This window comes from Trachymyrmex cornetzi, unplaced genomic scaffold (genome assembly GCF_001594075.2).
Source record: "Trachymyrmex cornetzi isolate Tcor2-1 unplaced genomic scaffold, Tcor1.1 scaffold1051, whole genome shotgun sequence".
NCBI classification, from domain to species: Eukaryota; Metazoa; Arthropoda; class Insecta; order Hymenoptera; family Formicidae; genus Trachymyrmex; species Trachymyrmex cornetzi.
The window spans coordinates 366,029-389,087 of NW_017295600.1; the positions used below are offsets into that span (position 1 = coordinate 366,029).

A 23,059-nucleotide genomic window follows, 5' to 3' on the forward strand; every position below is an offset into this window, starting at 1 on the left:
GGACAGATGAATGCGTTTGAGCGAGACACAACGATATATAATAAGTATAAGAAATGAATGAAAGATGTCACTATTGTCGAATTTGGAATTTAAAAAAAGTCTGTACTATCGACCTTGATTAAGTTCGACTGTCACTCCAGCATCCCCTGAAGGCCCGTCTACAATACACGGAGTAAGAAGTAAGAGTCGAACGTGAGAAGAATAATCGACTGTGATTGGTCAATTTCTTACTTTTACTTCTTACTCCGTGTATTGTAGACGACGCCTTAAGCGTTACCCCGGATCTACAATAAGTGTTTTAAGGGGTGGCATCCAATTGGACACGAGCCACTCACAGCGCTTGAGACTACAAAGCTCCTAAGCACCGGTCGCTGTGATTGGTGGTGTCCAATCGAGCCGTGATCAATCGGGATCACCCCGTCACGTGACATATTTCTTTGATTGGCTAGAGTAACACTGTTATTACTATAGCAATATGCGGCGCAATTCGTTGGCATGATGATGATGGATGTAAATTCTATACATAAGGTATGCAACATTCAATGCAAAGCATGGAATAATAGATAAATATTCACAAAACATTGAAGGATGAGTTTACTAACCTTATTCCACAGCAGTGGACAGGAGTCGATGTTGAGTAAATATCGATAGTAAATTCAATATGGCAGCTACTACGAATTACTCCAGCCAATCAGAGAAATATATCGATCACGACACTTTGCAAATCTTTAGCTGTGGTCAAAGTCTCGCTACAAGTGCTTTGAAGCGTTTGATGGACCAATTAGAAGAAAGAATTTTACAAACTGACCAATTAAAAAATGCTTCAAAGCATTTGTATCATCGCGTTGACCATCTCTGTTACACTATAGGGTCTCCAGACTTATTAGTTGGTAAGATCTCAGGTTTGATTTGTCATCCCATAAATAAATGAGGAATACGTATTTTGTAAAAAGCGCGACAGATGTATTTTCAAAGAGTGTGACACAACACATACCAACAAATCAATTTTCGTAGATTTTTGCAGTCAGCAAGGGCATCAATACTCTGCGATGTAAGAGTGTCCATTTTCCATAAATCTATACTTTCCAAATCTGGACAAGAATTTCTCAATTCCATTATAACTTTATTTACATCCAAACGATACGTGGTCCCTGCTAAACATAAGTGACGCATCTGTATGTTTCTTCGCAGTATCTTGCAAAGAGTTTCAGTTTCTATGTTTGTATTGGTAAGATTCAAATACTCCAGGAACTCCAGATTTTCAAGATATGAGAATCCTTTGTCTTGTACCAAGTCACAATAACGTAGATCTAATTCTAAGAAAAGTATATATGTATTAATCATACAATTTGTTCATGCTTATAATAATTATTTGCACATATACCTTTCAAATTTTTGCATATTCTCGAAATTTTCATTATAGTAATATTGTTGATAGATGAGCAAAAGAGTATACTTGGGGTACTCAACCGTAAGTGCGTTAAAAGACTACCACGAATAACAAGAAATTTTTCAAAATCCTGGACATAATTACTCATACAGGGTGAAAAATCCAACCGTCGTAAATATTCACATCTAGGTGCTAAATAATCCAATGCCTTATTTGCATTAATAGCCGAACAATCTATATCTAAACTTGTATAAAGCTGATGGTCCTGTGCTAAATTATTGAAACGTTTATTCACTCTGCTCATGCGGCATAATGACTTTAAGTCTAACTTTCTTAATATTATCATTATTATTTCATCCTGCAAGATAAAATATAAAATTTTAATAAACAGAATAACAGTAAATATTATTATGTGTGACCGGTGTGATGAAGACTTCTTAGTATACTTTACAGGAAGCTTAGAAAAACTACAACGTGATGGCTTCTTGGATTCATCCGGAAAGAGTTTTGTCAAAATATCTTCTGATAAATAGCATTGCCTACTATTAGATCCCTCTTTAAAAGGTGGTACATAAAGAGTTTCTAGTTGAGATGCTAGTTTATGAAAATTCTCTACTACATCACTACAAATAACATTAGTATAAACTTAGTTTCACTCATCAAAAAAAGACTAAATCTTATTTAATATTGATAATTATACCTTTTGTACATAATCAGCAGGGCTTGGCACGATTTGCATCTCTCCATGATAAATATCATACACCTCTCGGTCGATATTTTATTCTGCTCTGTCTTCCGCTACTCCTCTCAGTGTTGTTAGGTATGCGCCTTTTTAGCGCATGCGCACTACAGTACTAGTGAGTTATAGAGAAATCCAGTAATGTAAAGGATGAAAAGCACGGAGCGGACGGGGCCGCGGGTTAAACTGTTCGTGGTTATGCGCGGGAATTGGAGAAAAGGCATATACATTATTGTAATTTATTTCGCGAAAACAAAGAATCGAGAAGCACTAGACAAGTAAAATGTAATATGTAGAAGATAAGTATAGATTTGGCGAGATTTGGTAATATATGTAAGTTAAGTAATCTACACTGTGAATCACATATATTGCCAAATCCCGCCAAATCTATACTTATCTTCTACATATTACATTTTACTTGTCTAGTGCTTCTCTCTTCTTTGTCTTCGCGAAATAAATTACATATAATGTATATGCCTTTTCTCCGATTCTCGCGCATAACCACGAACAGTTTAGTCCGCGGCCCCGGCCTTCGCGCTTTTCATCTTTTAAGCTGGAAACACAATAGACACAGGCAACAGGGAATAACGAGCCGTCCAATCAGAGCTCTGGGATATAATATCGAACTTATACCCCAACCCCAAAGGGTCTTTATTCACTGTTGCCTGTGTCTATTGTGTTTCCAGCTTTACGGAAGGTGTGTGCGGCAGCACATGGCCCTTAAGGCCATTACAAGTACAAAAATTTTAATCTTAATCGTAAGATCGCAAGCAAATTGACCAATCACAATCAAAATTACGATCTTGCGTTTTAAAACATTTGACTGTGATTGGCCGATTTGCTTACGGCCTTATAATTACAACTAAAATTTTGGTACGTGTGATGGTCTTTAGACTCTATCCTTAGGCTAATGTCAGATTGAGCGCTTCATGTGGCAGCGGAACAACATTCAACCAATCACGAAGTACTTTTTCTTATTTTCTGCACGATATCTATTTTTATTAGTGCTTTACGATTGGTTGAATTTTGTTCCGCTGCCGCATGAACCGCTCAATGTAACATCGGCCTCATTAAACTATGGGTGTTTTCCATTTGATGACACAAGTCGACACAAGTGTCGTTCTATCTTTGTCACTCTCTGAATCAACAAAGGAGGAAATGTATTAATAGTAGGGATAGCTAAATCCGCGGACAAATGTATAGCGGGGAACACAGACTCTTGCATAACGCATAACACGTAAAGCCGGTTCTACATTAGTTGCAAGCTGATCGCAAGTTTGTTGCGACAGCCAATCTGAAGCTTGCATTTTGAAATCAACGTTTCATATTGGCTGGCGCAACAAACTTGCGATCGGCTTGCAACTAATCTAGAACCGGCTTAATGCATAAGAATATAGGCCTGTTTTTTTTTGGCTGAACTTTTGCACCAGTTCAATTTTCTTCCTTTTCTATCCGGGAGGAAAGAAGAGGAAGAAAGATGAACTGGTGCAAAAGTTCAGCCAAAAAGAACAGGCCTTATGTACCAATCGAAGTTCTCCATTTCTTTCCCTTCCATGTAATAGAGAACTCTGGTTGGTTCAATTTCTTATGTCTCATGTGTTATGCGTTATGCAAGAGTCTGTGCTCCCCGCTAAAGGTATATCCACACAAACTTCCATAGCCGCATAAACTTATGCATAAAGAAAATTATCCAATCACATTTTATGTACGACTTTAAAAGAGAACTGCAATTGGATAATTTTCTTTATAGATATGTTTATGCGGCTATGCAAGTTTGTGTGGATATACCCTAAGGCTTACTACATCTATTGTGTTTGCGGGCTAAAGAACACTAAACGTAAGTGCGCATGAGCATCTTCTGATTCGCTCTTATATTGACCAAATTAAAATGGCGCTGATCAATTGGTGCCACGATTTTCTATGCTTCACAGCGGAGATGTCCTTGCCAGCGTATATATGTATAATTCAGTGTCTATCCTTCATGCCGAATATATAACGTGAATTTGCTTCTCATCGTCGATAGATGTCGCGCGCAATCCGCGGCGGTCGGAATTAGATCGTGAGTGCCATTCGTGATATGCAATAAATACATATATTATATCGTTGATAACTCTTTCATCGCCAGCGTCACGTGTCATGTTCTCCAGTGCGACGTTGCTTTCCTTCAATGGCGATATACTTCAGCTTGTTTGACTTTGCATCCATTTTCACGTCACCAGTTGCGGCAACATTCACGCTTATATCGCTGTCATCGCTGTGCGACACTGTGCGACTAGTGCGATTGTGTCGCCTGTATATGTGAGCGACCGAATCTTGCATTGTAGTTGAGAGAGGACAGCGGTATGTGTGTATATATGTCAGAGAAAGAGACAGAGAAAAAGAGAGTGAGAATGTGAACTACGAGAAGGGGGGGAGAAGTTGCCCGATCTTGCACTTGCACTGCTTGCACAGTCGCGAATCCAATCCAATCCAATCTCGTCTCGACTTCTTTGGGGGAACCACGTGGCCCATCCGGACTATCCAGAGTGACAGTGGGTATTCGACCGTGCGCGAAAGTTGACGTATGTGAGGTGTTTTCTACACAGATTTGTTGATTTACTCCTCGTGAAAACAGATCGTGACGCGCAGCTGCGCGCCTCTGGAACAGCTTTGGGAAATAAACGAATAAGCGAATGATCGAACGTGTCTCTCCCACGATACCGGTGCGCTTTTCACCGAGGTGAGTGCCCGCGTGAGCTTCGCGAATTAGCGATTCTTCTTTCAGTCAGTTCAGTTGCTGGGTCGGATGCATAGTATGTTACGCAGTGTCTTCGAAGTGGTTAAAAAGAAGGGGAAGAGAAGATAAATGAGTGTATCGAGTATTTTTAATTAAAATATTACTCGAAGAAAACACTGACGATCGACATTCGCGATAAACTGATAATAGGTTTTTTCAGCTTTTTTGTTGCATACCGCAGTCTTTCGTATATCCTTCCAATCTCATCTCTGTTTTTTTCCTTTCAATATATACTTGATTTCTCTCGATTGCAGGAAGAGCATGTGATGTTTAAAAAGAAAACGTAGTCCGTGGCGTCTTATCGAGAGATATCACGGACCAACGACAAAAATAACAATTGAAAAACATCGTCATTAACGGTATTGATATTTTTTTTTTAAAGAGAAAATATCCTCAACATTCTTGAGATACGTTAAATTATATTCTCGTACGTATAAATGTAAGTGCTGACTGGTGCTGACTCTTCGTATCGCTTGATGTTAATTTATACTAACGTTCATTAAGTTCGTTTCCTAGTTCATTATCGCGCTAGTTTACGTATAATTATTTTACTTGCGTTATATAACGTGTGTGACGTTTATATTTCGCGTCGATCGATCGCTCGAATGTATTCGTATATGCGGAAAATAGTATCGACCCGTTTTGAAGGATTTATCATTTTATCGATCTATCGATACATCGTTTGTGTAAAAAAAATCTGCGTGCTTGATATTTCATAATATGAATTAAACGCATAAATTGTAGTAGAGGAAAGGCCCCTATTACGAGATACCGAGTTCATTTTAGGTAAATGCTAGAAGTCTATAGGCAGAATTTAAAAAAATAATAAGTCATTTTAAAGGGAATTTAATAAGCTTTAAGGTAACGTCACATAAAATTTAATTCAAATTCCATTTCTTTTGAAAATTAAAAAATGTAAAAGTGAGCAAATCGCAGTCATAAAATTGTGCTCCTAATATGAGATGCCCCGAGAAATTGATAGTAAAACGCAAAGTATATCAATATTGCAATTAAAAAACTTTATTTAATGTTCCTAAAATACAAACAAACATAACCAGCGGGCGCGAAAAATGAGCATGCGATAGATTATACCCAGAACTCGTTTTCAGGTGAAATCAAGCATCGCAGATATAGGCTCGACGTTCATTCCGGTTGTCTTTTTTATTATTGTACAATAACATTTATACTTTAGCAACGATTTTCACTATAACATAAGAGCATGGGTTATTTCATATTATAGGAATACCCTGGGTATCTCATTACGATTTCCACACCTTATGGTTTTACGATCATCAAATTTAATTTCTGTAATTAAACAATTCAACATATCCCGTATTTTTCTATTAGTACGACCTTACTCTCTATCACTACGTAAAGAATTTATTGCCAAATATTTATTTATTAAATAATAAACAAGGTTTAAATGCTCAATGAAACTTGAAACATCCAAATTCTAAAATCTTGTTTTACAATGACTACAGGTATGATCTAATAATGAATTTTTTACTAAATAGTTCAATCCAAGAGCAATAAATTTATGGTGGAACCAATAGATAGCGTTTATTATATAGTTTAGCAGAAACGCCGCTATTTCAAAGGCCCGTCTACAATACATGGAGTAAGAAGTAAGAGTAAGAAATTGACCAATCACAGTCGATTATTCTTCTCACATTCGACTGTGATTGGTCAATTTCTTACTCTTACTTCTTACTCCGTGTATTGTAGACGACGCCTTAGGCGCCTATCTCATAATAGGGGATTTTCCTCTGTATACATAGAAATATCGAGTATATAGAATTATTTACGTAGAAACATCGAGTTACATAAAAATATTGTTAACTATTATTCTTTATTTTCAGCTTTCGTTATTTTATCCTGTCTGCCGTTGATGTATGTAAAAGTCTCCATATTAGTCCTATACAGAAATATAATTATTTTATTAAGTTTAGAATTAATTAACTGTATTGTAGAACAGCTAAATCAATATTGTCTTCCATAATAAAGTTTCATTACAAGCGCATTAATTCTGTATATTGATTACGATGAAACGCGAGTATAAAGAGTAACAGATCGTGGAAATGGGCAAACTATGTAATTAGTAATTATCTAACTTTAACTAATACAAAATTAATTAATTGCATTATTGAATGAACAAATCGATATGTTTCCAATCAAGCATGGGCTGTTTTTGCAAGTGCATTCTATACATCGATTCCTTGAAAAAGCAAGTAAGGAGGAACCGTTCGCGGAAGAAAGTGATTTGATGATAAATTTATAACATTTATTTGTTATAAATTCATGTTGCATGTACTTGTAACAAATAAAGTTTTTACGATCACCGTGTAGTATTGCGGCCTTCTATTAATGTAAAATTGTAGCCGTGTCAGCCGAAGTAAACGCTGCATAATGCCGCAGAAATATCCTTGAAATAGAACGTGGCCCGATCGATTATTTCATTTCGATAAAGGTCGCGGTTTTTCTTCGCGCCTTTCACTTCATTTCGACTGTGTTCCTTTCGATTATGTTACGATTGCTCAAAGTAAAATTATTCCGCGTTCTCAGCTTTCATAAGCTCGGTGATGTTGAAACTGTTGAGTTGCGATCGATTTACGTAATGAGGTTCCTAAGCTGAAATATTCCGTATTTTTATAGACTCGAAAAATCCGGAGAAGAAGATTGTAAATTCGAATTTTCCTCTTTGTGAGTCGTAAAAAAAATCTAGAAGCATGAATAGAAACTTGCAGAATAAAATAAGGAACTTCCAGAATAAGTCAAGTTAGAGGTTTTCAATATAGATCAAATAATTAATGCAAATGAATTGCTGAATCGGAGTTTGTAAAATATTTAGCTTTCAATAACGAATCCAAAAAATAATTTAGCTGACAATATGGTGTTTATTAATATTTTTAAATAATTAAAATTTTTTATCGATGAGATTATATGGGAAATTATTTTTATCTTTTATCACTATACATTCGTTCATATACATTTTTTGGATTTTTTTTCTTTAACTCTTTTTATATATCGGCAGAGCAAAGTTGAAATGCGTTCGGAATTCATACATACAATTCTCTTTGAAATCTTTTTACGTAATTTTGCTAATTCATTCCAAGGCGCGTCACGAAATTACGGTTCCGTATCCGGCTTCTGTGGCAAGGACGAAGTGCAGGCGAAATTAATGACACGCTTAATGCACCCAACAATTGTGCGAATAACTTCGAGCTCTTGCTGTTGCGGCATTTCAGCTGTCCGCAAAAACCGAGTCTCGAGTTATTAACGCAATTTTTATTGCATTATATAAATTTATTATTTATAATATATATTATTTATTATATATATGACTTATTAAAATTTATCTTGCTTATAATTGTGTTAATGCGTAGAAAAATTTAATTGACAGCGCTGTGAATTTAATATATAACACAAAAGAAGAAAAAATTTAAATAATTCCTTGTCTTAGAACTCTTTATGTCCAATTAAGAATTTTTCTGAAGGTTTTAATTTTTAATAATTTATTTAGGTAAATTTAGATAAAGTAAAATTTCACGGAAAAGAATAAATTTGAGAATTTATTCGAAATTCGCAGGTAATATCGTGCTGAAAATCAGGAAGAATAGTTTCGATATAGACAACTGACCTAGGTTCACCGTACGGTAGCGCCTCGTCCAATCGATACGTCCTCGACCTCACTTAATATTGCCTTTTTCTGTTTACCGAAGGATCATTTATATTACGACATCGGGAAGAATTTATTTGTTAAGATAAGCACAGCGATGTATTACTATAATATTGTTTTCTTACGAATGACTACGAAAAAATTAGATAAAATTTTGAGTGAGTGATCAGAACATCGTGATTGCATATAAATAAATATTTTCATTTTGATTGATACTAAAAGTTTTGTATAAAATTATATAGAAAGGATACTAATAGTATTGTACAATACTAACAATACTGTGCAACATAAGAGTGTCTACTTAAAGACTCTAGTTATCACACATACACACACACACGCACACACATTGTTTTATTTTTTTTTATTATGTTCCTCTTTGTTAACTGTCGTAATCCAAATATTATGAAAATCTATTGTTAGAATCTATTTTTAAGTTTTATATATATACATACTTATAATTAAGATGGTCTTGAAAATATGTAATACCACGCGTTATGTTTTTGTTTGTGCGTTAACTGAAAGTCAAGATTCACGGACCACCGATCGATCTTGCCTTGACTGGCCAGTCTCCAAAATTAAATATTTTGGGTAATGCTAATGCCGGCGATACTGTAACTTTGAAGCATTATAACTTGAAAAGTACTTCATAAAAAAATCTTTCATTATAGCGTTTTGGAAAGCTCTCGACATCAGCTATTAGATTCTTGAATCAAAAATAGGGTGTTCCATTTCAGAAAATCAATGTAACTTTGACCTGACCTTGACTACGCAACCCAAGGTCAAACTGATAGGATCAGTAAATAGATATTTTTAAACCATATAACTTTTGTCTGAAACACTTCTGTAAAACTTATATTTCCCGAAATATTTAGGTGTCCCGACCTTTTTGGGACACCCTGTATGCATATATGCACACGAATTTACAAGCATCTCTGATTGAATATGATAAGACATAATTAATATTTTACTTCATTATTTAAAAAATTATAAAGTAAAATATTAATTATATGAATGTAATTAATACCTTACTTTATTATTTTGAAAATAAAATAAGATTTCGTATCAATTCCAGATGAATCAATTTATGCGTTATATTTTATTTTATTATAGCAATTTTTTTCGTTGCAAGACCCGTTAGCGAAATTTTTCGTTTCAAGATCTCAAAATTTCAAATTGATACTTTGGATAATAGACAAGTGCGTTTCTCTTCTCACATTAGGTGATAATTGTCGCGACGCCAAGATGAACGGGATGGACAGAATGGCTCGTTGCAACGAAGAATCTTTCCTGCAGTCGTTGCAACCGGTGCACACGGGTCAATCAACTCATGCTACCGCCGTTATTTCGACGTCTCCCGTGACGCCGATCCTGGCAACGTGTGTTATCACCGCGGCTGACAAGGTCACTGCCACTAATACCAGTTCTACCCACGTACCAGGTGTCGAATCAGCTGATAGCCCTAGTAAGTAGGCTGGAAGTCCTCTGCAAAGATCACATCCGCATTAATTAGCGACCAGCGCTATTATTAGATTACATTTTTCCAAATAATCTAGGATTATTTTTTTATATAGGTATATTTTTTGAGAGAGAGAGAGAGAGAGAGAGAGAGAGAGAGAGAGAGAGAGAGAGAGATATATAATTATTTCACTATATATCTATGTGAACCTTGATACTTGACAAATGTATGAATGCATTGTTTACATGCTTTATGATAATATTTTATTCAATTTATAGAATAGTAGAAGAAGTAATATTGTTTCGAGTATCACTCTCTATTGCCAATGTCACTTTCAACGGGTTTTATTTTTGTTTTATGTGCATAACACTTTCGTAAACCGATTTCATTATTGTTTTATCTCTTTTATTATGTTGTCCTCTTTGTTTGTTTAACTGTTGTAACTCCTACATTATGAAAATGTAATTTTAGATTTTATCTACTCATAATTAGAGAAGTGTTTTATTCATTATTTATTTTCTACTAGACTTCTTGTATACCATTTCTTAAAATTCTAACGCCAAATGTAGACTCATCGATTTTATCAAAATTTAGATTTCTTCGAAAAAATTTGTATTTCCGTATGTCTAAACTATGATTACGTGAACAAATTTATGCATTGAATACATAATTAAGACATAGGAGAACGAGTAAAAATCTTTTCTAGAATTTAAGAACTTTAGAGTTTATATTTCCACGCGTTTTAACTCTAATTGCGTTTAAAAATTTACAATCAATGAAATATACTCAAGACATAGTAACGAATAAAATCTTTTTTTAGAAATTAAAAACTATAAAATTTAAAATTTCATAATCTTAGTTAAAATGTGCAATATAAAAAATATTAAAAATTGCTATACTTTAATCGTAAAAAATATAAAGAACAAACAAAAATTTCGAAGAGAATTTATACTAGGAATGCATCTTTTCGGATATCCGAAAAGTTTCTGGTATCCGGTATTATCCAGCACTTTTTTATTATCCGGATAGTCAATCACTAGTATCCGAGATTTTATATCATTAAATTGTTGAGTTTTTATTATATAAATGTTCTATAATATATTTCTATTATATATTGCTGTAAAATTACAATTTTTTTCTCTACAATTATCATCTCTATGGATAATCAAACTCGGACGATAACATTAAAATCTTAATTATTATTGTCACTTTTTCCCTTACGATCCCTTTTTCTTTTTACTCCTTTTTTCTTTTTTTATTTGACTTTTTTTTTAGACATTGTCCCGGAATCCGATCGGATACCTGGAAAATATTGGATATCCGATTGGAAAAATTGCCTTCTCGGATATCCGATACTACATTCTTTTCGGATATTCGATATTCGATAATTTTACGATTCGGTGTATCCCTAGTTTATACGTATATAGGTATAATTCCAGTTTCATCATCGGAAATAATCTCATGATTTTACACACATTTATTGAAAGACGATTCTTTTCATAATGGCAAAAAGAGATTAACTTTAGAAAATTAAATTGATTTTTCCGAACTTTCAAGGAATACACGAGATTACTCCGGAATTCTCTGAGCTTTAAAAGTTTTACGCGATGCACAGATCCTCTATAATCGCTCTCAATCACGATCCCATCTCCCGCTACTCAGTTATTAATCGGAATATACTATGAGTAGCTACCACCTCGCCGCCGTCTCCGCTGGACTCCCGTATACCGAGGCCATCGCCGTCGGCTCTGCGTCGCGCCGCGAGCTTGCGCTTGCGCGGCGAACATCTACCACCACATCATCCGCGATCCACCACTGCCGCTGCAGCCAGCACGGCCCTGCTCGGCCACCAACATCATCCCCGTCGTCACAATCACCTCCTGCAATCGTCGCAGCAGCATCAACATCCGGATTATTGTATTTTCCCGGTCATCACGGAGAATGGAACTGACTCGCCGCGACAACGATCCTTCGTGAGTAAAGACATTGACACGCATCTCTTCCTTAAGAAATTGTTCTTCCAAGTCCGGAGGAAATTGTCGACTACGCACGTCGCTACGCACTATGTAGAGATCCCTGTTCCGCGTTAAGTTCAAAGTATCGACTGCCGTACGACTGCTCGAACGAGGAACCTTGAATATAATTTCTGACGTTGAATATAATTTCTTTCATATTAAATATATAAAGAAGCAAAACTTAAAGAGATACTTAAACTATAATAATCCCGGGATTGTATTGTATTAAGGATTGAACGATTTAAAACGAGTAGCGCATTTGCACCATGCGTTTTGCTCGTGCATTTATGCTTGTTTCCATCAAAATAGATTCAATTTTAATCTCGATTTTCTAAGAATTAGAACAAGGTAAGTAAGTTGTATCGAGATTAAAGTTAATCTATTATTGGTAGAATAGTTAAACTAGTATAGCATAGAATATTGTGCATGAATAAACTCGATATTCGTTTCTTTATATTTCTTTGTATTCTTTTGCACAACAAGAAATGTATTGAGAGTACCGAAGCATAATCTACCATCGTCCGTGCGTTGTAAGATTCGTTAAGGTCCCCGACAAGAACTATAGAAGAAATTGATCTTTGGCTTTTACGTGTATGTCAGAATTTCGGTATGGAGACCTTTACCTTTATTTACGTATACCACTATTAGCTGTAACTTTGGGACAGCGTTCAAAGTTCCGTTGATTAACGGGTGATTCGCACGTTAAGCCGTTAAGTAGTTGGCCTGTGCTCGCCTTTGCGTGACCGTATACCCCGGATGATATCATTATTCCAAGTGCGGTAAAATGTAAGAAATCGTCCAACAGGTAGGTAACTCGTTATAAATCCATCCATATATCGATTTCGACGAGCTATCGTACATAAGCCGTGTCTTACATTTTTTAATAATTCTTTTAAATACTTGAAAATTTTAAAGACAATTGAGAATCATTAACGAAATGTGTTACCAATTATTACACTTTTACTTAATTCGCTTAAGAAATTTTGGGAATAATCAAGTCTTCTTCTTATTGAAATAATTTTTGATTCAGTTCTAAATCGCTGCCAAACTTTTTGTATTACTTTCAAATACAATATAGAAATTTGTAATTTTTTAATAATTTTTAATAATTTTTTTATTTGAGTAGTTATTGAAGTATTTTCTAATCTTTTCAACGACTCAAAAATTTTGAAAATACTCAAGGAACAATAACAAAATAGTTACTATTTTTTTAAATTCATTTAAGAATTTAGAAAATTTGGATAATCGAAAAACGTTAACAAAATAGTTAATGTCCTTTTTTGATCCATTTAAGAATCTAAAAATTTTTGAGATAATTGAGAAATGTTAATGAAATGGTTTATTATAACAAATTAAATTAAGATGAACATAAAGCAATAAACACAAATAAAATTCGTATAATATGTAGTTTTATTCCTTATATTTTTAATACCTTTCAATAGCACACATGGCGTTTATTTTAATTTTGCTCTTTGAAATCGGCATCAACATTTAAAAATAATCTCTTGTTTTGAATCTTTTGAAAGATTGGAAGCTATTCCCATATTTCAAACGATCACTAATTCAGCGATGTGCGATTGTATCTTTCAAATTAATACCATCATATATCGTAAGCGGCATTGTACATTGTCTATTCCATTCTATTCATATCTGTTTTAATGAATCGAGCTAACGGATATTGTTAATAAAAAATGATTTACCGTTCACAGAGTCTCTCACTGACACCGGTGAGGCCGCGGCCAGGTCACGCGGCCTCTGGAGGAACAACAGCAGTGGGAGTCAACGATGACAGCGATGCCGAGAGCGTGAAGAGTTATAGCAGTGCTTGCAGCACAGCGAGCGCCTGCGAACATGCTTCCTTTGCATTGAATGGCACCACCTGGTCTGGTCGATCGCGAAAATATGTCGTACATTGCTCGAATTATGTCGGCGATAGCGAACAGTACCTCACGCCTACCCAGAGAGCGGCTAAACAAGTCCGAAAGTTTCAGGTAACGTCTTCTAAATGAAAATAACTGTAGATCTTGTTCGTCATTTATGCTGCTGTTAAATTTCTTTGTATTAGCGTATTAACAATATAGTTGAATGCAGTATACACAATATGCTCTATTTCTGGAATTGAAAATATCATTCGTGATACTCTGTCTTGAAATATATCATTTTTATAGATTAATAATCATTTAATCTAGAATTGATAAATATACATATATCTAATATATTAGAATATTCACACATAGTTGATCTCTTAATTTTTATTTCAAATAGTAAAAAAATTTAAAAAATTTCGATATAACTATATAGTAAGAAAAATGACTTAAATCGAAATTTTTTAAATTTTGTACCATGTGCAGATTGTGTTCTAAAATACATCCGTTTTCAATCAGGAAAAGTGAATTTAAATTTTTTCCAAAGAAAAATGACACAAAATATGAGGCCAATTTTTAAGGGTAATACAACATCATAACAAAATTAATACCATTACTTATATATCTAAAGAATTTGAAATTTATATAATACCGTAATAAATAATTAATTTTCTTTTTCTCTCTTAAATAGTTTTATATTTTTTACTTGTGTCACTTTTCTTGTTGGAGTACGCTATATGTAAATGTATATTTAATTATCATAATTTTACTTTTTCCTTGGTAAAATTACGCAGTTGTTGATATCTCTATCTTTATATTTAGGCTCTGTTGAAGGAAGCGCGCAAGGAAATCGATGAGAAGGATCGGGAGATCTTGCGTTTGACGAAGGAGGTCGTAGAGTTGAGGTTGTACAAGGCCTCTCTGAACAGTCCGGATGAGCGAACGGATAGCAGCGACGCTCTTACCGTGCGTGAGAACAATCCTTTCTCACCGGAGTCACCGAGCAAGGATCTTCCTGATGAAGGTGCCGCGGAGAAATCTATCGCCAGTCCGGAAACTCCAGAGAAGCGTGTACACACAGATCTGCCCTCGTCATTAGCTGACTCCGGACACTTCGAAGATGGTTCCGTCCATTCGAAAGACTCCGTATGCCTGCCCGAGTCGCAGCCGGAGATTACTATCAGCACGACAACGTGTACTAATACGATATCCAATGATATTATTTCCGATGTCAGTCCTGTGGCACCAACAAGTGTAGAACGAGACGAAGAGAGGCGTCGATTAGTTAGTCATTACGAAAATAGAATCGAGGATATGCATAGGCGGCGCGTTGACGAACTGCAGGAGCTCAAACAAAAGCACAATGATAAGGTAGAGTCTTTCATTTAATTGGTTTTAATTTTTGCCTCTTTATTCTTCTTGATAATAAAAAGCTATGCTTCATATTATAGGTGGAAAGTTTATTGAATCAACTGTCTGAGGTCAACACTCGGTACTGTGAGGTGCGGCCGGCTATGGATATCGCCGAGACTCGTGCGCGTGAATTAGAAACGGAATTAGAGGCTGTGAAGACTGAGCTTAATGAACAGAAAACGCTTTTGAATGAGCAAGAAGAGAGAAATAAACAAATGTACCTGAAAATGTATGCCAAAGGTCAAGAAGCCGCGCGCATTGAACAAACCGATCAGGTACGGTCAATATATCGAAAATAAATGTAAGGGTGAAAAATAAGCAAGATCGACATTGAATACTTTTCATAAAATTACAGATATTCGTGCAGGCACATCAATCACCGCCTAAAGTCACCGTTGCAGAATTGCTTCAACAGCTAACTATCACACAAGCTGAGTTAGAGAATATTAAGGTAAGATGTGATTTATTTATAGTCCGTAATTTTAAAGTTCTACGTTGACAAATCTAGCGGCATAGATTGATTGAAAATTTTACTCGTTTTGTACAAGATGAGGAATTTTCAATGATTACTAATATTTTTCGAATAGAATTGTTAGTATAATCTTTAAGTGTTTTTAACACCAGTTATTAATAACAGTCTTTTTCAGTGAATTTATCATTTTCGTTGTCATCAACGAGCTTTCATATTATTAGTTTGCATTTTGCGATATTTGTACACAATAAGTTTCCTATTAGTTCGACATTGCATTCTTATTTTTCTTGCTTAATCATTAGAATGTCTTTTGTACTTTCTAGATGCGTTCTACCTAAAGTATATAACGAAATCGTATAATAACTGATTTTCTCACGATTGAGAGAAAGAGCGAGATTTGCTAGTGATTAATTATACTAATACAATAACACGCCTAATAAGGTGAATCTCAGGCGCGTTTTTTTTACATAGTCCGATCAGCTTTTACATTTGTTTCGCATTGTTTATTCATTTCTCACATTTATCACATTTATTACACTTATCAGGCGTGTACATCACATTTTGAGCATCCTTGTAGTTCACAATACTCTCGTACTAACGATGTGCCACTTTTTTTGGTCGCCGCTCACACTCCAGGACACAAGCTACTCGCCTGAACCTCACATTTCAGCCGAACGTAGCCAAAGTTTATTAAGCGCTCAGGAGGCTGTTTCTCTCTGGGTCCTTGGCACACGTAAGGTCTGTATCTTAACTCGGCTGCTACGTGATGACGCAACTCTCATCCACTTTTTATCGCCCATAAAGTAGCAGTTGTTCGCATATATGATGCACCGGTATTCTATCAATGTTTTATTGCATCAAGAGCTGATATTTCAACACACAAATAACATTTGTCATGGTTCCCTCTTATAAATTCCGAAATTAGATAAATAGAGTCGTACAAAATTGAATTTTTGATTTATGAATAGGTATTAGTTAGCTTTACGCAATATTATATCCGGCGCTGACTCCTAACGCCCAGTTAGACATTTTGTTATTATTATCATTGTATTAATATAAGGAGTCTATACAAATTTTTATTTTTATGAAATTGTTGATAAATAGATTGATTTATACGTGTGTAAACATCTCTTTTGTAACTTGTTTAAATAATTTATTATTTTGTAACTTTCCAGATAGTAAAGTGTTTAAGTTTAGGATCTGTCGACAGAGTTTGCTGACATGTTATGCCAGCATATTGGTGGCAGAAATCTAACAGAATTAGCACATTCGAGCAATCTGATGGCAACAGAAGCCGAGCTGCAACTTCTGTTCAGTTTCTGTAGCCAATTTTTTTGACATAGCACGTCAACAGGCTTGTCATATTTTTGATGGCAGTTTGCCATTAGACATCGTCAAATATTACAGACTGTGCGAAATTTTTTCCCCTTTCTGCTATTAGAAATCGGTAGTTTACTCGTTCCGCTGAAAATCTGTCTCTGCAGGCTTGACTATCTGGATTATTGCACAAATGTTATGTCAGAGTAATCGTCACATATTCATAAGTGAAAAGAGTGATGTTAACCCTTCGGGGACAAATCTTGTATATAAGTTTCATAGAACAATCAGTTCTCGAATAAATAAGGGCGTGTGGAAAAGAGCACGATTGCGCTCCTCTTTTTTTCCTTTTCATTCGCGTTAGTGAATGCTTGCTGCAACAATTGCATGCGGTCTATGAAGCACAAACGTAGATGGTTTATACTTCTATACGTTGCTCTTAGATCGGGCGATGTTATCCAGTGCACTTGGAAGAAACAGCCTCTTATATCTTCGGGCAATGTAAGTTTTGCACGGGCTTACAGGCAATGCACGCTTTCACCATACTTTCACTATATTGCATAAAACTTGTATACTATATATTTGAATCTAGATAGACCGATTGATTCCAAGTGATTGATTTTAGTATTAACTCATTAAAATGTAATATTGCATTGTCTTAATACAAAATTGATGTATACATACTTTTTAAAACTTTAATTTTTTATATATATATGCTATTTATAATCATTAAAGATTTATCTACACAATATATTAAATCTTAAAAATAGAACATACGAATATGTCTAGATTCAAATTTGATAAAACATAATCATATGTACACAAACAATTATACATTTTCAATTATACAGAAACACTTAATATTATAATATTTTAACTTAATTCTTTAACGAGTATGTCGTTTTGTTTCAATTAGGCAATGTATAGGCGTATTGTAGAGGCGAGAAGCAGTCAGGGTACTCTCGATCCGGAAATTACTCTTCAGTTCCTCAAGTCAGCAATCTACTATTTCCTAACTGATAAGGAAAATCACCACGGTCACTTAAATGCTATTGAAAGTATCTTGGGTTTCACGGACGCGGAAAGACACAACATTGATAGATACTATCGATCGGCGAGAAAATGATATTTTTAAAAAATATTTAATATAGAAAGTTATATCATTATTGACGACTGGTGTTATACATTATCAGATTTAACACCTGAATTTTTCGAAATTTTAATTTTTTTTTGGTGTCTTAAAAGTAAACATTTAAATGTGTTTGAAAAGTTTGTTTTAATTTATTGATAGATATTTGAAATATATATTATAAAAGCAACTTGTTCTTAAAAAAAAATTGCTAGTTAAAATCTATAAAAATATATATGGTGTGTAATTTGTAAATAGCTGGCAATTTTAGGAGATTTTATATTTAAATTTTTGGGATTTTTTTTTTTAACAGCGTAAATTATATACATACAGCTTGAATAGACAGAATTTATTTATAACTGTATGTAACATCAGTGCTCTGCGATGGTCATGTATTACAAATTAATATCACGCGTATCCCATTACTTGTGTGCTCTAAATTAGTAGGTAAATATCCTAGTAATATTTGAAAAAATTATATCTAATTATTAAAAAGGATATTTCATTCTTTTAGCAATTATTATGTATGCATTGCATCATAATAAATATGTTTCAAAATTGAGCAAAAAATATGATATGTATAACAAGCTGCTAAGAGTTTCAAGTTGAAAATTTATCTTTATACGATTATTTGAAATTCATACCCATCCTTATACGAATGTAAACAGTTGCATATATCTTTCTCGTTATCACATGGGAATCCTCGAATATAGATAAATAAATTTATTTATATATATTTACCTGTTATAAATGAAATATATATCTATATACACATATACATGCATATAACAGGATAAGAATTATCAGAGATTTGTCCATCTTTCAAATTTTCAAGTATGTACAAGAAAATGATTTTGAAGGCAAATAGTCAGTAGAAATCATTTTTTGTACATATGCGTAACTCTGAATCATCCTGTGTGTATATATTATCTATATCAAAGTCTGGTGACATGACGTCCAGATAAGGTAACAATATGGAGACTGAGGGATATATCTTGCCTTTTTATCTGCTCGTAACTTCAAGTTAAGTAGGTCGTGGAAAGTTATACAAGTGCAACTAATTATTAGTGGACGTCAATAAGCACACTTCCTATGTCTTATTATAATTATAATTATTCATTTTTTATGGGATGTTTTTGTGTATTTAAATTAAAACCAAAGAGTAGTGAGTTAATTATTGCGAACAAATGTTGGTTTATAATTAAGTTTAATACTTGGCACCAACCACCGGATTGAAGTTACCTTTTGTTATTGAAGTTCTGAAGTTGTTCAGCGATAAAAATATCGTAAAATTAGATGTAAGTGATCTTTTTGTCTTTTTAAATCCTTATGTTATGAAATGGAATTAGCATTATATTATGATATAAAATCAATATAAATGGAAACAATAATTTCTTTAGCACTAAGATTTTTGTAATTCTGAATGAAAGTAGTCTGAAAAGTGTATGTCTAAGGTGCCAATAAGTACGAATGTTCATAGCACATACAGATCGCTTTTTTAAGCAGCATTCTCCTAATCAATGTTTTATAAATCAAGAAACAGAAATGTATTAACAGTAATATCTACTATATCAAAACGTCCAATGTAAGAAAAGTATATATATATATAGTTTCATATAATATATAAGTGCAACGACATTTCTCTAACTCTGAGATTGTAGATAATGTTCATTTTATAATAAAGTTCCTTTATGTGTGAGTGTTATAATTCGTTAGGCCTAATTAAGCTCGATTACAATTATTAAAACTCTAATGTCATTCCATCAAAAATAATAACAAACAATGCTAAAAATAAGTGCATTTGACACTTTAGCTGCGTTCAGTTTTGCAAATCAGAGGCATCCCGTAATCATTCTATCGGTGTTCACCAAATTGATGAACACAGGATAGAATGATTATGGATCCCTCCGATTTGTAAAACCAAACGCAACCTTTAAATGGATTATGGGCGTGATCGTGATACAATATTTCTCGTAAATTTCATAATTACGTACAATAAATTTCGTCTGTTTTACATATTACTTATTTTTACACTTAACAGTGAGGATATTACGTCTCCTTTCTTTATTCTCACAATCGTTAGTGTTTTGATTGTATTATTGCAATATGGGAAGAAATAAAAATCTTAAAGCTTTATATTAAATCTTTCCTTATTCCTAAACATCACAATTTCGTAAGTAATTATTTGATTGAGTAATGTGAAAATGTCATGTAAGGTTTAAATATATTACTAAAGAATATAACAATTTTTTTTAAGATTATTTACTAAATTGTATAATACAAAATACATATGATGTATTATTTTCTTCCAGTTATAATTATACCATCGTATTTTTGTTGAAACCACTTGATGGCGTCTTCTTTGGTAAGTCTGTGTTGGAAACCAACCTTACCAGTTTTCCTTCTCCTATGAGCTACGTTAAATCCTGTAAATTGAATTTATAATTTATAGTTGCATTTATCCTTCATTCTATGATATTTTCATTATTCTTTTAGTATATTTATGTATTAATAATTTGTATTAACATACAAATGTAAATATTTATGTAAAATACATATGTAAATGTGTTTAATTAAAGTGTAGTCTCAATCAAGTAACACACCCAGTAAAATAAAGTAGGCATGAGTTGCAAATATGAAACATTTTCTCTAGCACATTTCAAATGTATAGACATCACTATAAAACAAGGATATCTATGATGCTAATTGTGCAGTATTTTATACATTTAATAACATAATGAAAATTGATGATTATTACTAACCTGGACGTCCCAATACAACGTAGAAATCTAATCCATAAATACCGATACTGGGATCATATTTGATTCCCAAGTCGATATGTTCTTGAATACCAAAACCGAAGTTTCCAGTGCAAGAAAAATTTTCTTTTTTCAATTCATATTCACGTACCTGTAATCAAATAATGCATTAGAATCATAGTATAGATACAAATTATATACGTAAAGATTTAAATTTTTACCTTCAAGCCACGTTCCAAAATCTCTTCAGCTTTAGCGCCGCGAACAGTACAATGAACAGCTATTTTCTCGTTACGACGAATACCGAATGAACGTACTGTATATCGAGCTTTAGAAAATACTGGCTGCTGGCCAGTCAGTTGTTCTAAGACCTATATGAAAAATTACTTTAAATCGAAGATTCAACTGTTAGAAAGATTTTGTTTAAAATAAAAATATGCTTGTAAAATCTACCTTGGCAGCACGTGTCAAGCGATCACCAGATTCGCCTACACAAATATTTAGGCATAACTTCCGGATTCGGACTTCACGCATTATATTCTTGGACGCATCTTTAGGTTCCTTCTTCGGCTTTTTTTCGATTTTCTTCCCGGTCTTTTTTTCGGGCGCTTTCTTTAACTCCTACGATTAGAATAATTATTCATCTACACAGTTCGTTATTAATTTATGAACTAGTATTTTAATCTAGCCAGCGTTGATAAAATACGTTCTTAATAAATTATCTATATATTAATTACATTTTTTTAAAAATAATGGAAACACGAAACTATTCCAAACTCAATAATCAAGTATATATATATGTATATACATATATAAAACAATACCGATTAAAAACAAGCGTGAACTCTTATTGGTTTATCATAGCGACACAGTTTCAAATATCGACGCTTTAATAAAAAAATAAATATCATTGATAATTTATGACAGTTTCAGTTATTTCTATGTCATAATTATATTTAACAGAAATAAATGATGTAAGAGATACATGCAGATTAAGAGAAGTTTCTTTGAGGCAAGAAAAGTAAACTCACCGCCATTTTGAAGAAAAGAACTGAGAAGTCAGAGCGCTGCTGAACTGAAAAGGCGCCAGTGGTGCCACTAGCGCGGAACCGGCGGAACCAATTTAAAGCGTGGTTTACAATAAATTGTCAAGACACCGTCGCTAGTCGCAATGGCTGCGTTCAGCAGACTCAACAGTTTTGCAACCGTTTTGTGATTCTTCGCTGAGATAGGACTATTCCTTTAAACCTAAAAGTATAATTCAATCAGCGCGGCGAATCATAAAACGGTTGCAAAACTACTGAGTCTGCTGAACGCAGCCAATGCTTCGTGACAGCCAATCAGAAGCATCATTAGTTATAGGCATTTCACATAACTTGCATAGTCGCATAAACATATGCATAAAGAAAATTATCCAATCGTAGTTTACGTTTGCCTGTATGACAGAAATGTGATTGGATAAATTTCTTTATGCATATGGTTATGCGGCTCTGCAAGTTTGTGTGGAATGGCCCTTACTATTAACGTTTTTGATTGGCTGTTGTGAAGCATTGCGACTGGCGACGGAGTGTTAAAAACTTATTGTAGATCACGCTTAAAGCCGATTCTACATTAGTTGCAAGCTGATCGCAAGTTTGTTGCGACAGCCAATCTGAAGTTTGCATTTTGAAATCAATGCTTCATATTGGCTGTCGTAACAAACTTGCGATCAGGGGATCAATTTTGGGCCTCTATTCTTGAAAAGTATCGCACACGAAAAACTAGGGAAATATTATAGTATGCGTTACATATACTATAGCATTTCTCTAGTTTTTCGTATGCGATACTTTTCAAGAATAGGGCTCCTGTATTTTGAAACGAGGTGAAAATTACAAAAGTGAGCGAATTTACTAAAATGCTGATCATTTCATTGGTCAACACCTAATAAATTTGCCTACTTTTGTAATTTTCACTTTGTTTAAAGATACAGAGTCGACCCCCGCTTGCAACTAATGTAGAACCGACTTAACGGTTATGCTGGATTCACACTGTATCCGATTTTCGTCGTACGAC

General features: G+C 34.0%; 3 protein-coding genes across 7 annotated transcripts in view; 1 reads left to right on the top strand and 2 right to left on the bottom strand.

Annotated features, from left to right (window-relative positions):
• Nucleotides 1-2,194, bottom strand: part of LOC108759647 (F-box/LRR-repeat protein 2) — a 4,505-nt gene extending 2,311 nt beyond the window's left edge. The window contains exons 1-4 of the mRNA XM_018505179.1: nt 2,091-2,194; nt 1,842-2,013; nt 1,385-1,748; nt 995-1,316 (exon numbers count right to left, since the gene is read on the bottom strand). Of these exons, the coding sequence (XP_018360681.1) occupies nt 995-1,316; nt 1,385-1,748; nt 1,842-2,013; nt 2,091-2,149 (917 nt within the window). The 5' untranslated portion in view covers nt 2,150-2,194. The remainder of the gene's footprint in view (nt 1-994; nt 1,317-1,384; nt 1,749-1,841; nt 2,014-2,090) is intronic.
• A 2,377-nt stretch (nt 2,195-4,571) lies between these two features.
• Nucleotides 4,572-18,284, top strand: qtc (GRIP domain-containing protein quick-to-court). 5 transcript variants are annotated; one of them, XM_018505167.1, is made up of 10 exons: nt 4,572-4,848; nt 9,801-10,043; nt 11,727-12,010; nt 13,762-14,043; nt 14,740-15,288; nt 15,369-15,605; nt 15,686-15,781; nt 16,439-16,540; nt 17,563-17,620; nt 18,036-18,118. In XM_018505167.1, exons 2-10 carry the CDS (start codon nt 9,824-9,826, stop codon nt 18,044-18,046), a joined length of 1,839 nt encoding a protein of 612 aa, XP_018360669.1. In that variant the 5' UTR covers nt 4,572-4,848; nt 9,801-9,823; the 3' UTR covers nt 18,047-18,118. The 5 variants fall into 5 exon arrangements, with proteins under 5 accessions (XP_018360669.1, XP_018360632.1, XP_018360649.1 ...); XM_018505130.1 differs by lacking the exon at nt 17,563-17,620 and adding an exon at nt 5,160-5,264 and having other exon boundaries at nt 4,577-4,848; nt 18,036-18,245; XM_018505147.1 differs by lacking the exon at nt 17,563-17,620 and having other exon boundaries at nt 4,577-4,848; nt 18,036-18,284.
• A 2,226-nt stretch (nt 18,285-20,510) lies between these two features.
• Nucleotides 20,511-21,623, bottom strand: RpL11 (ribosomal protein L11). The gene is made up of 4 exons (XM_018505009.1): nt 21,461-21,623; nt 21,229-21,378; nt 21,011-21,158; nt 20,511-20,674 (listed from the first exon to the last, which is right to left on the bottom strand). Exons 1-4 carry the CDS (start codon nt 21,539-21,541, stop codon nt 20,547-20,549), a joined length of 507 nt encoding a protein of 168 aa, XP_018360511.1. The 5' UTR covers nt 21,542-21,623; the 3' UTR covers nt 20,511-20,546.
• Nucleotides 21,624-23,059: the final 1,436 nt, after the last annotated feature.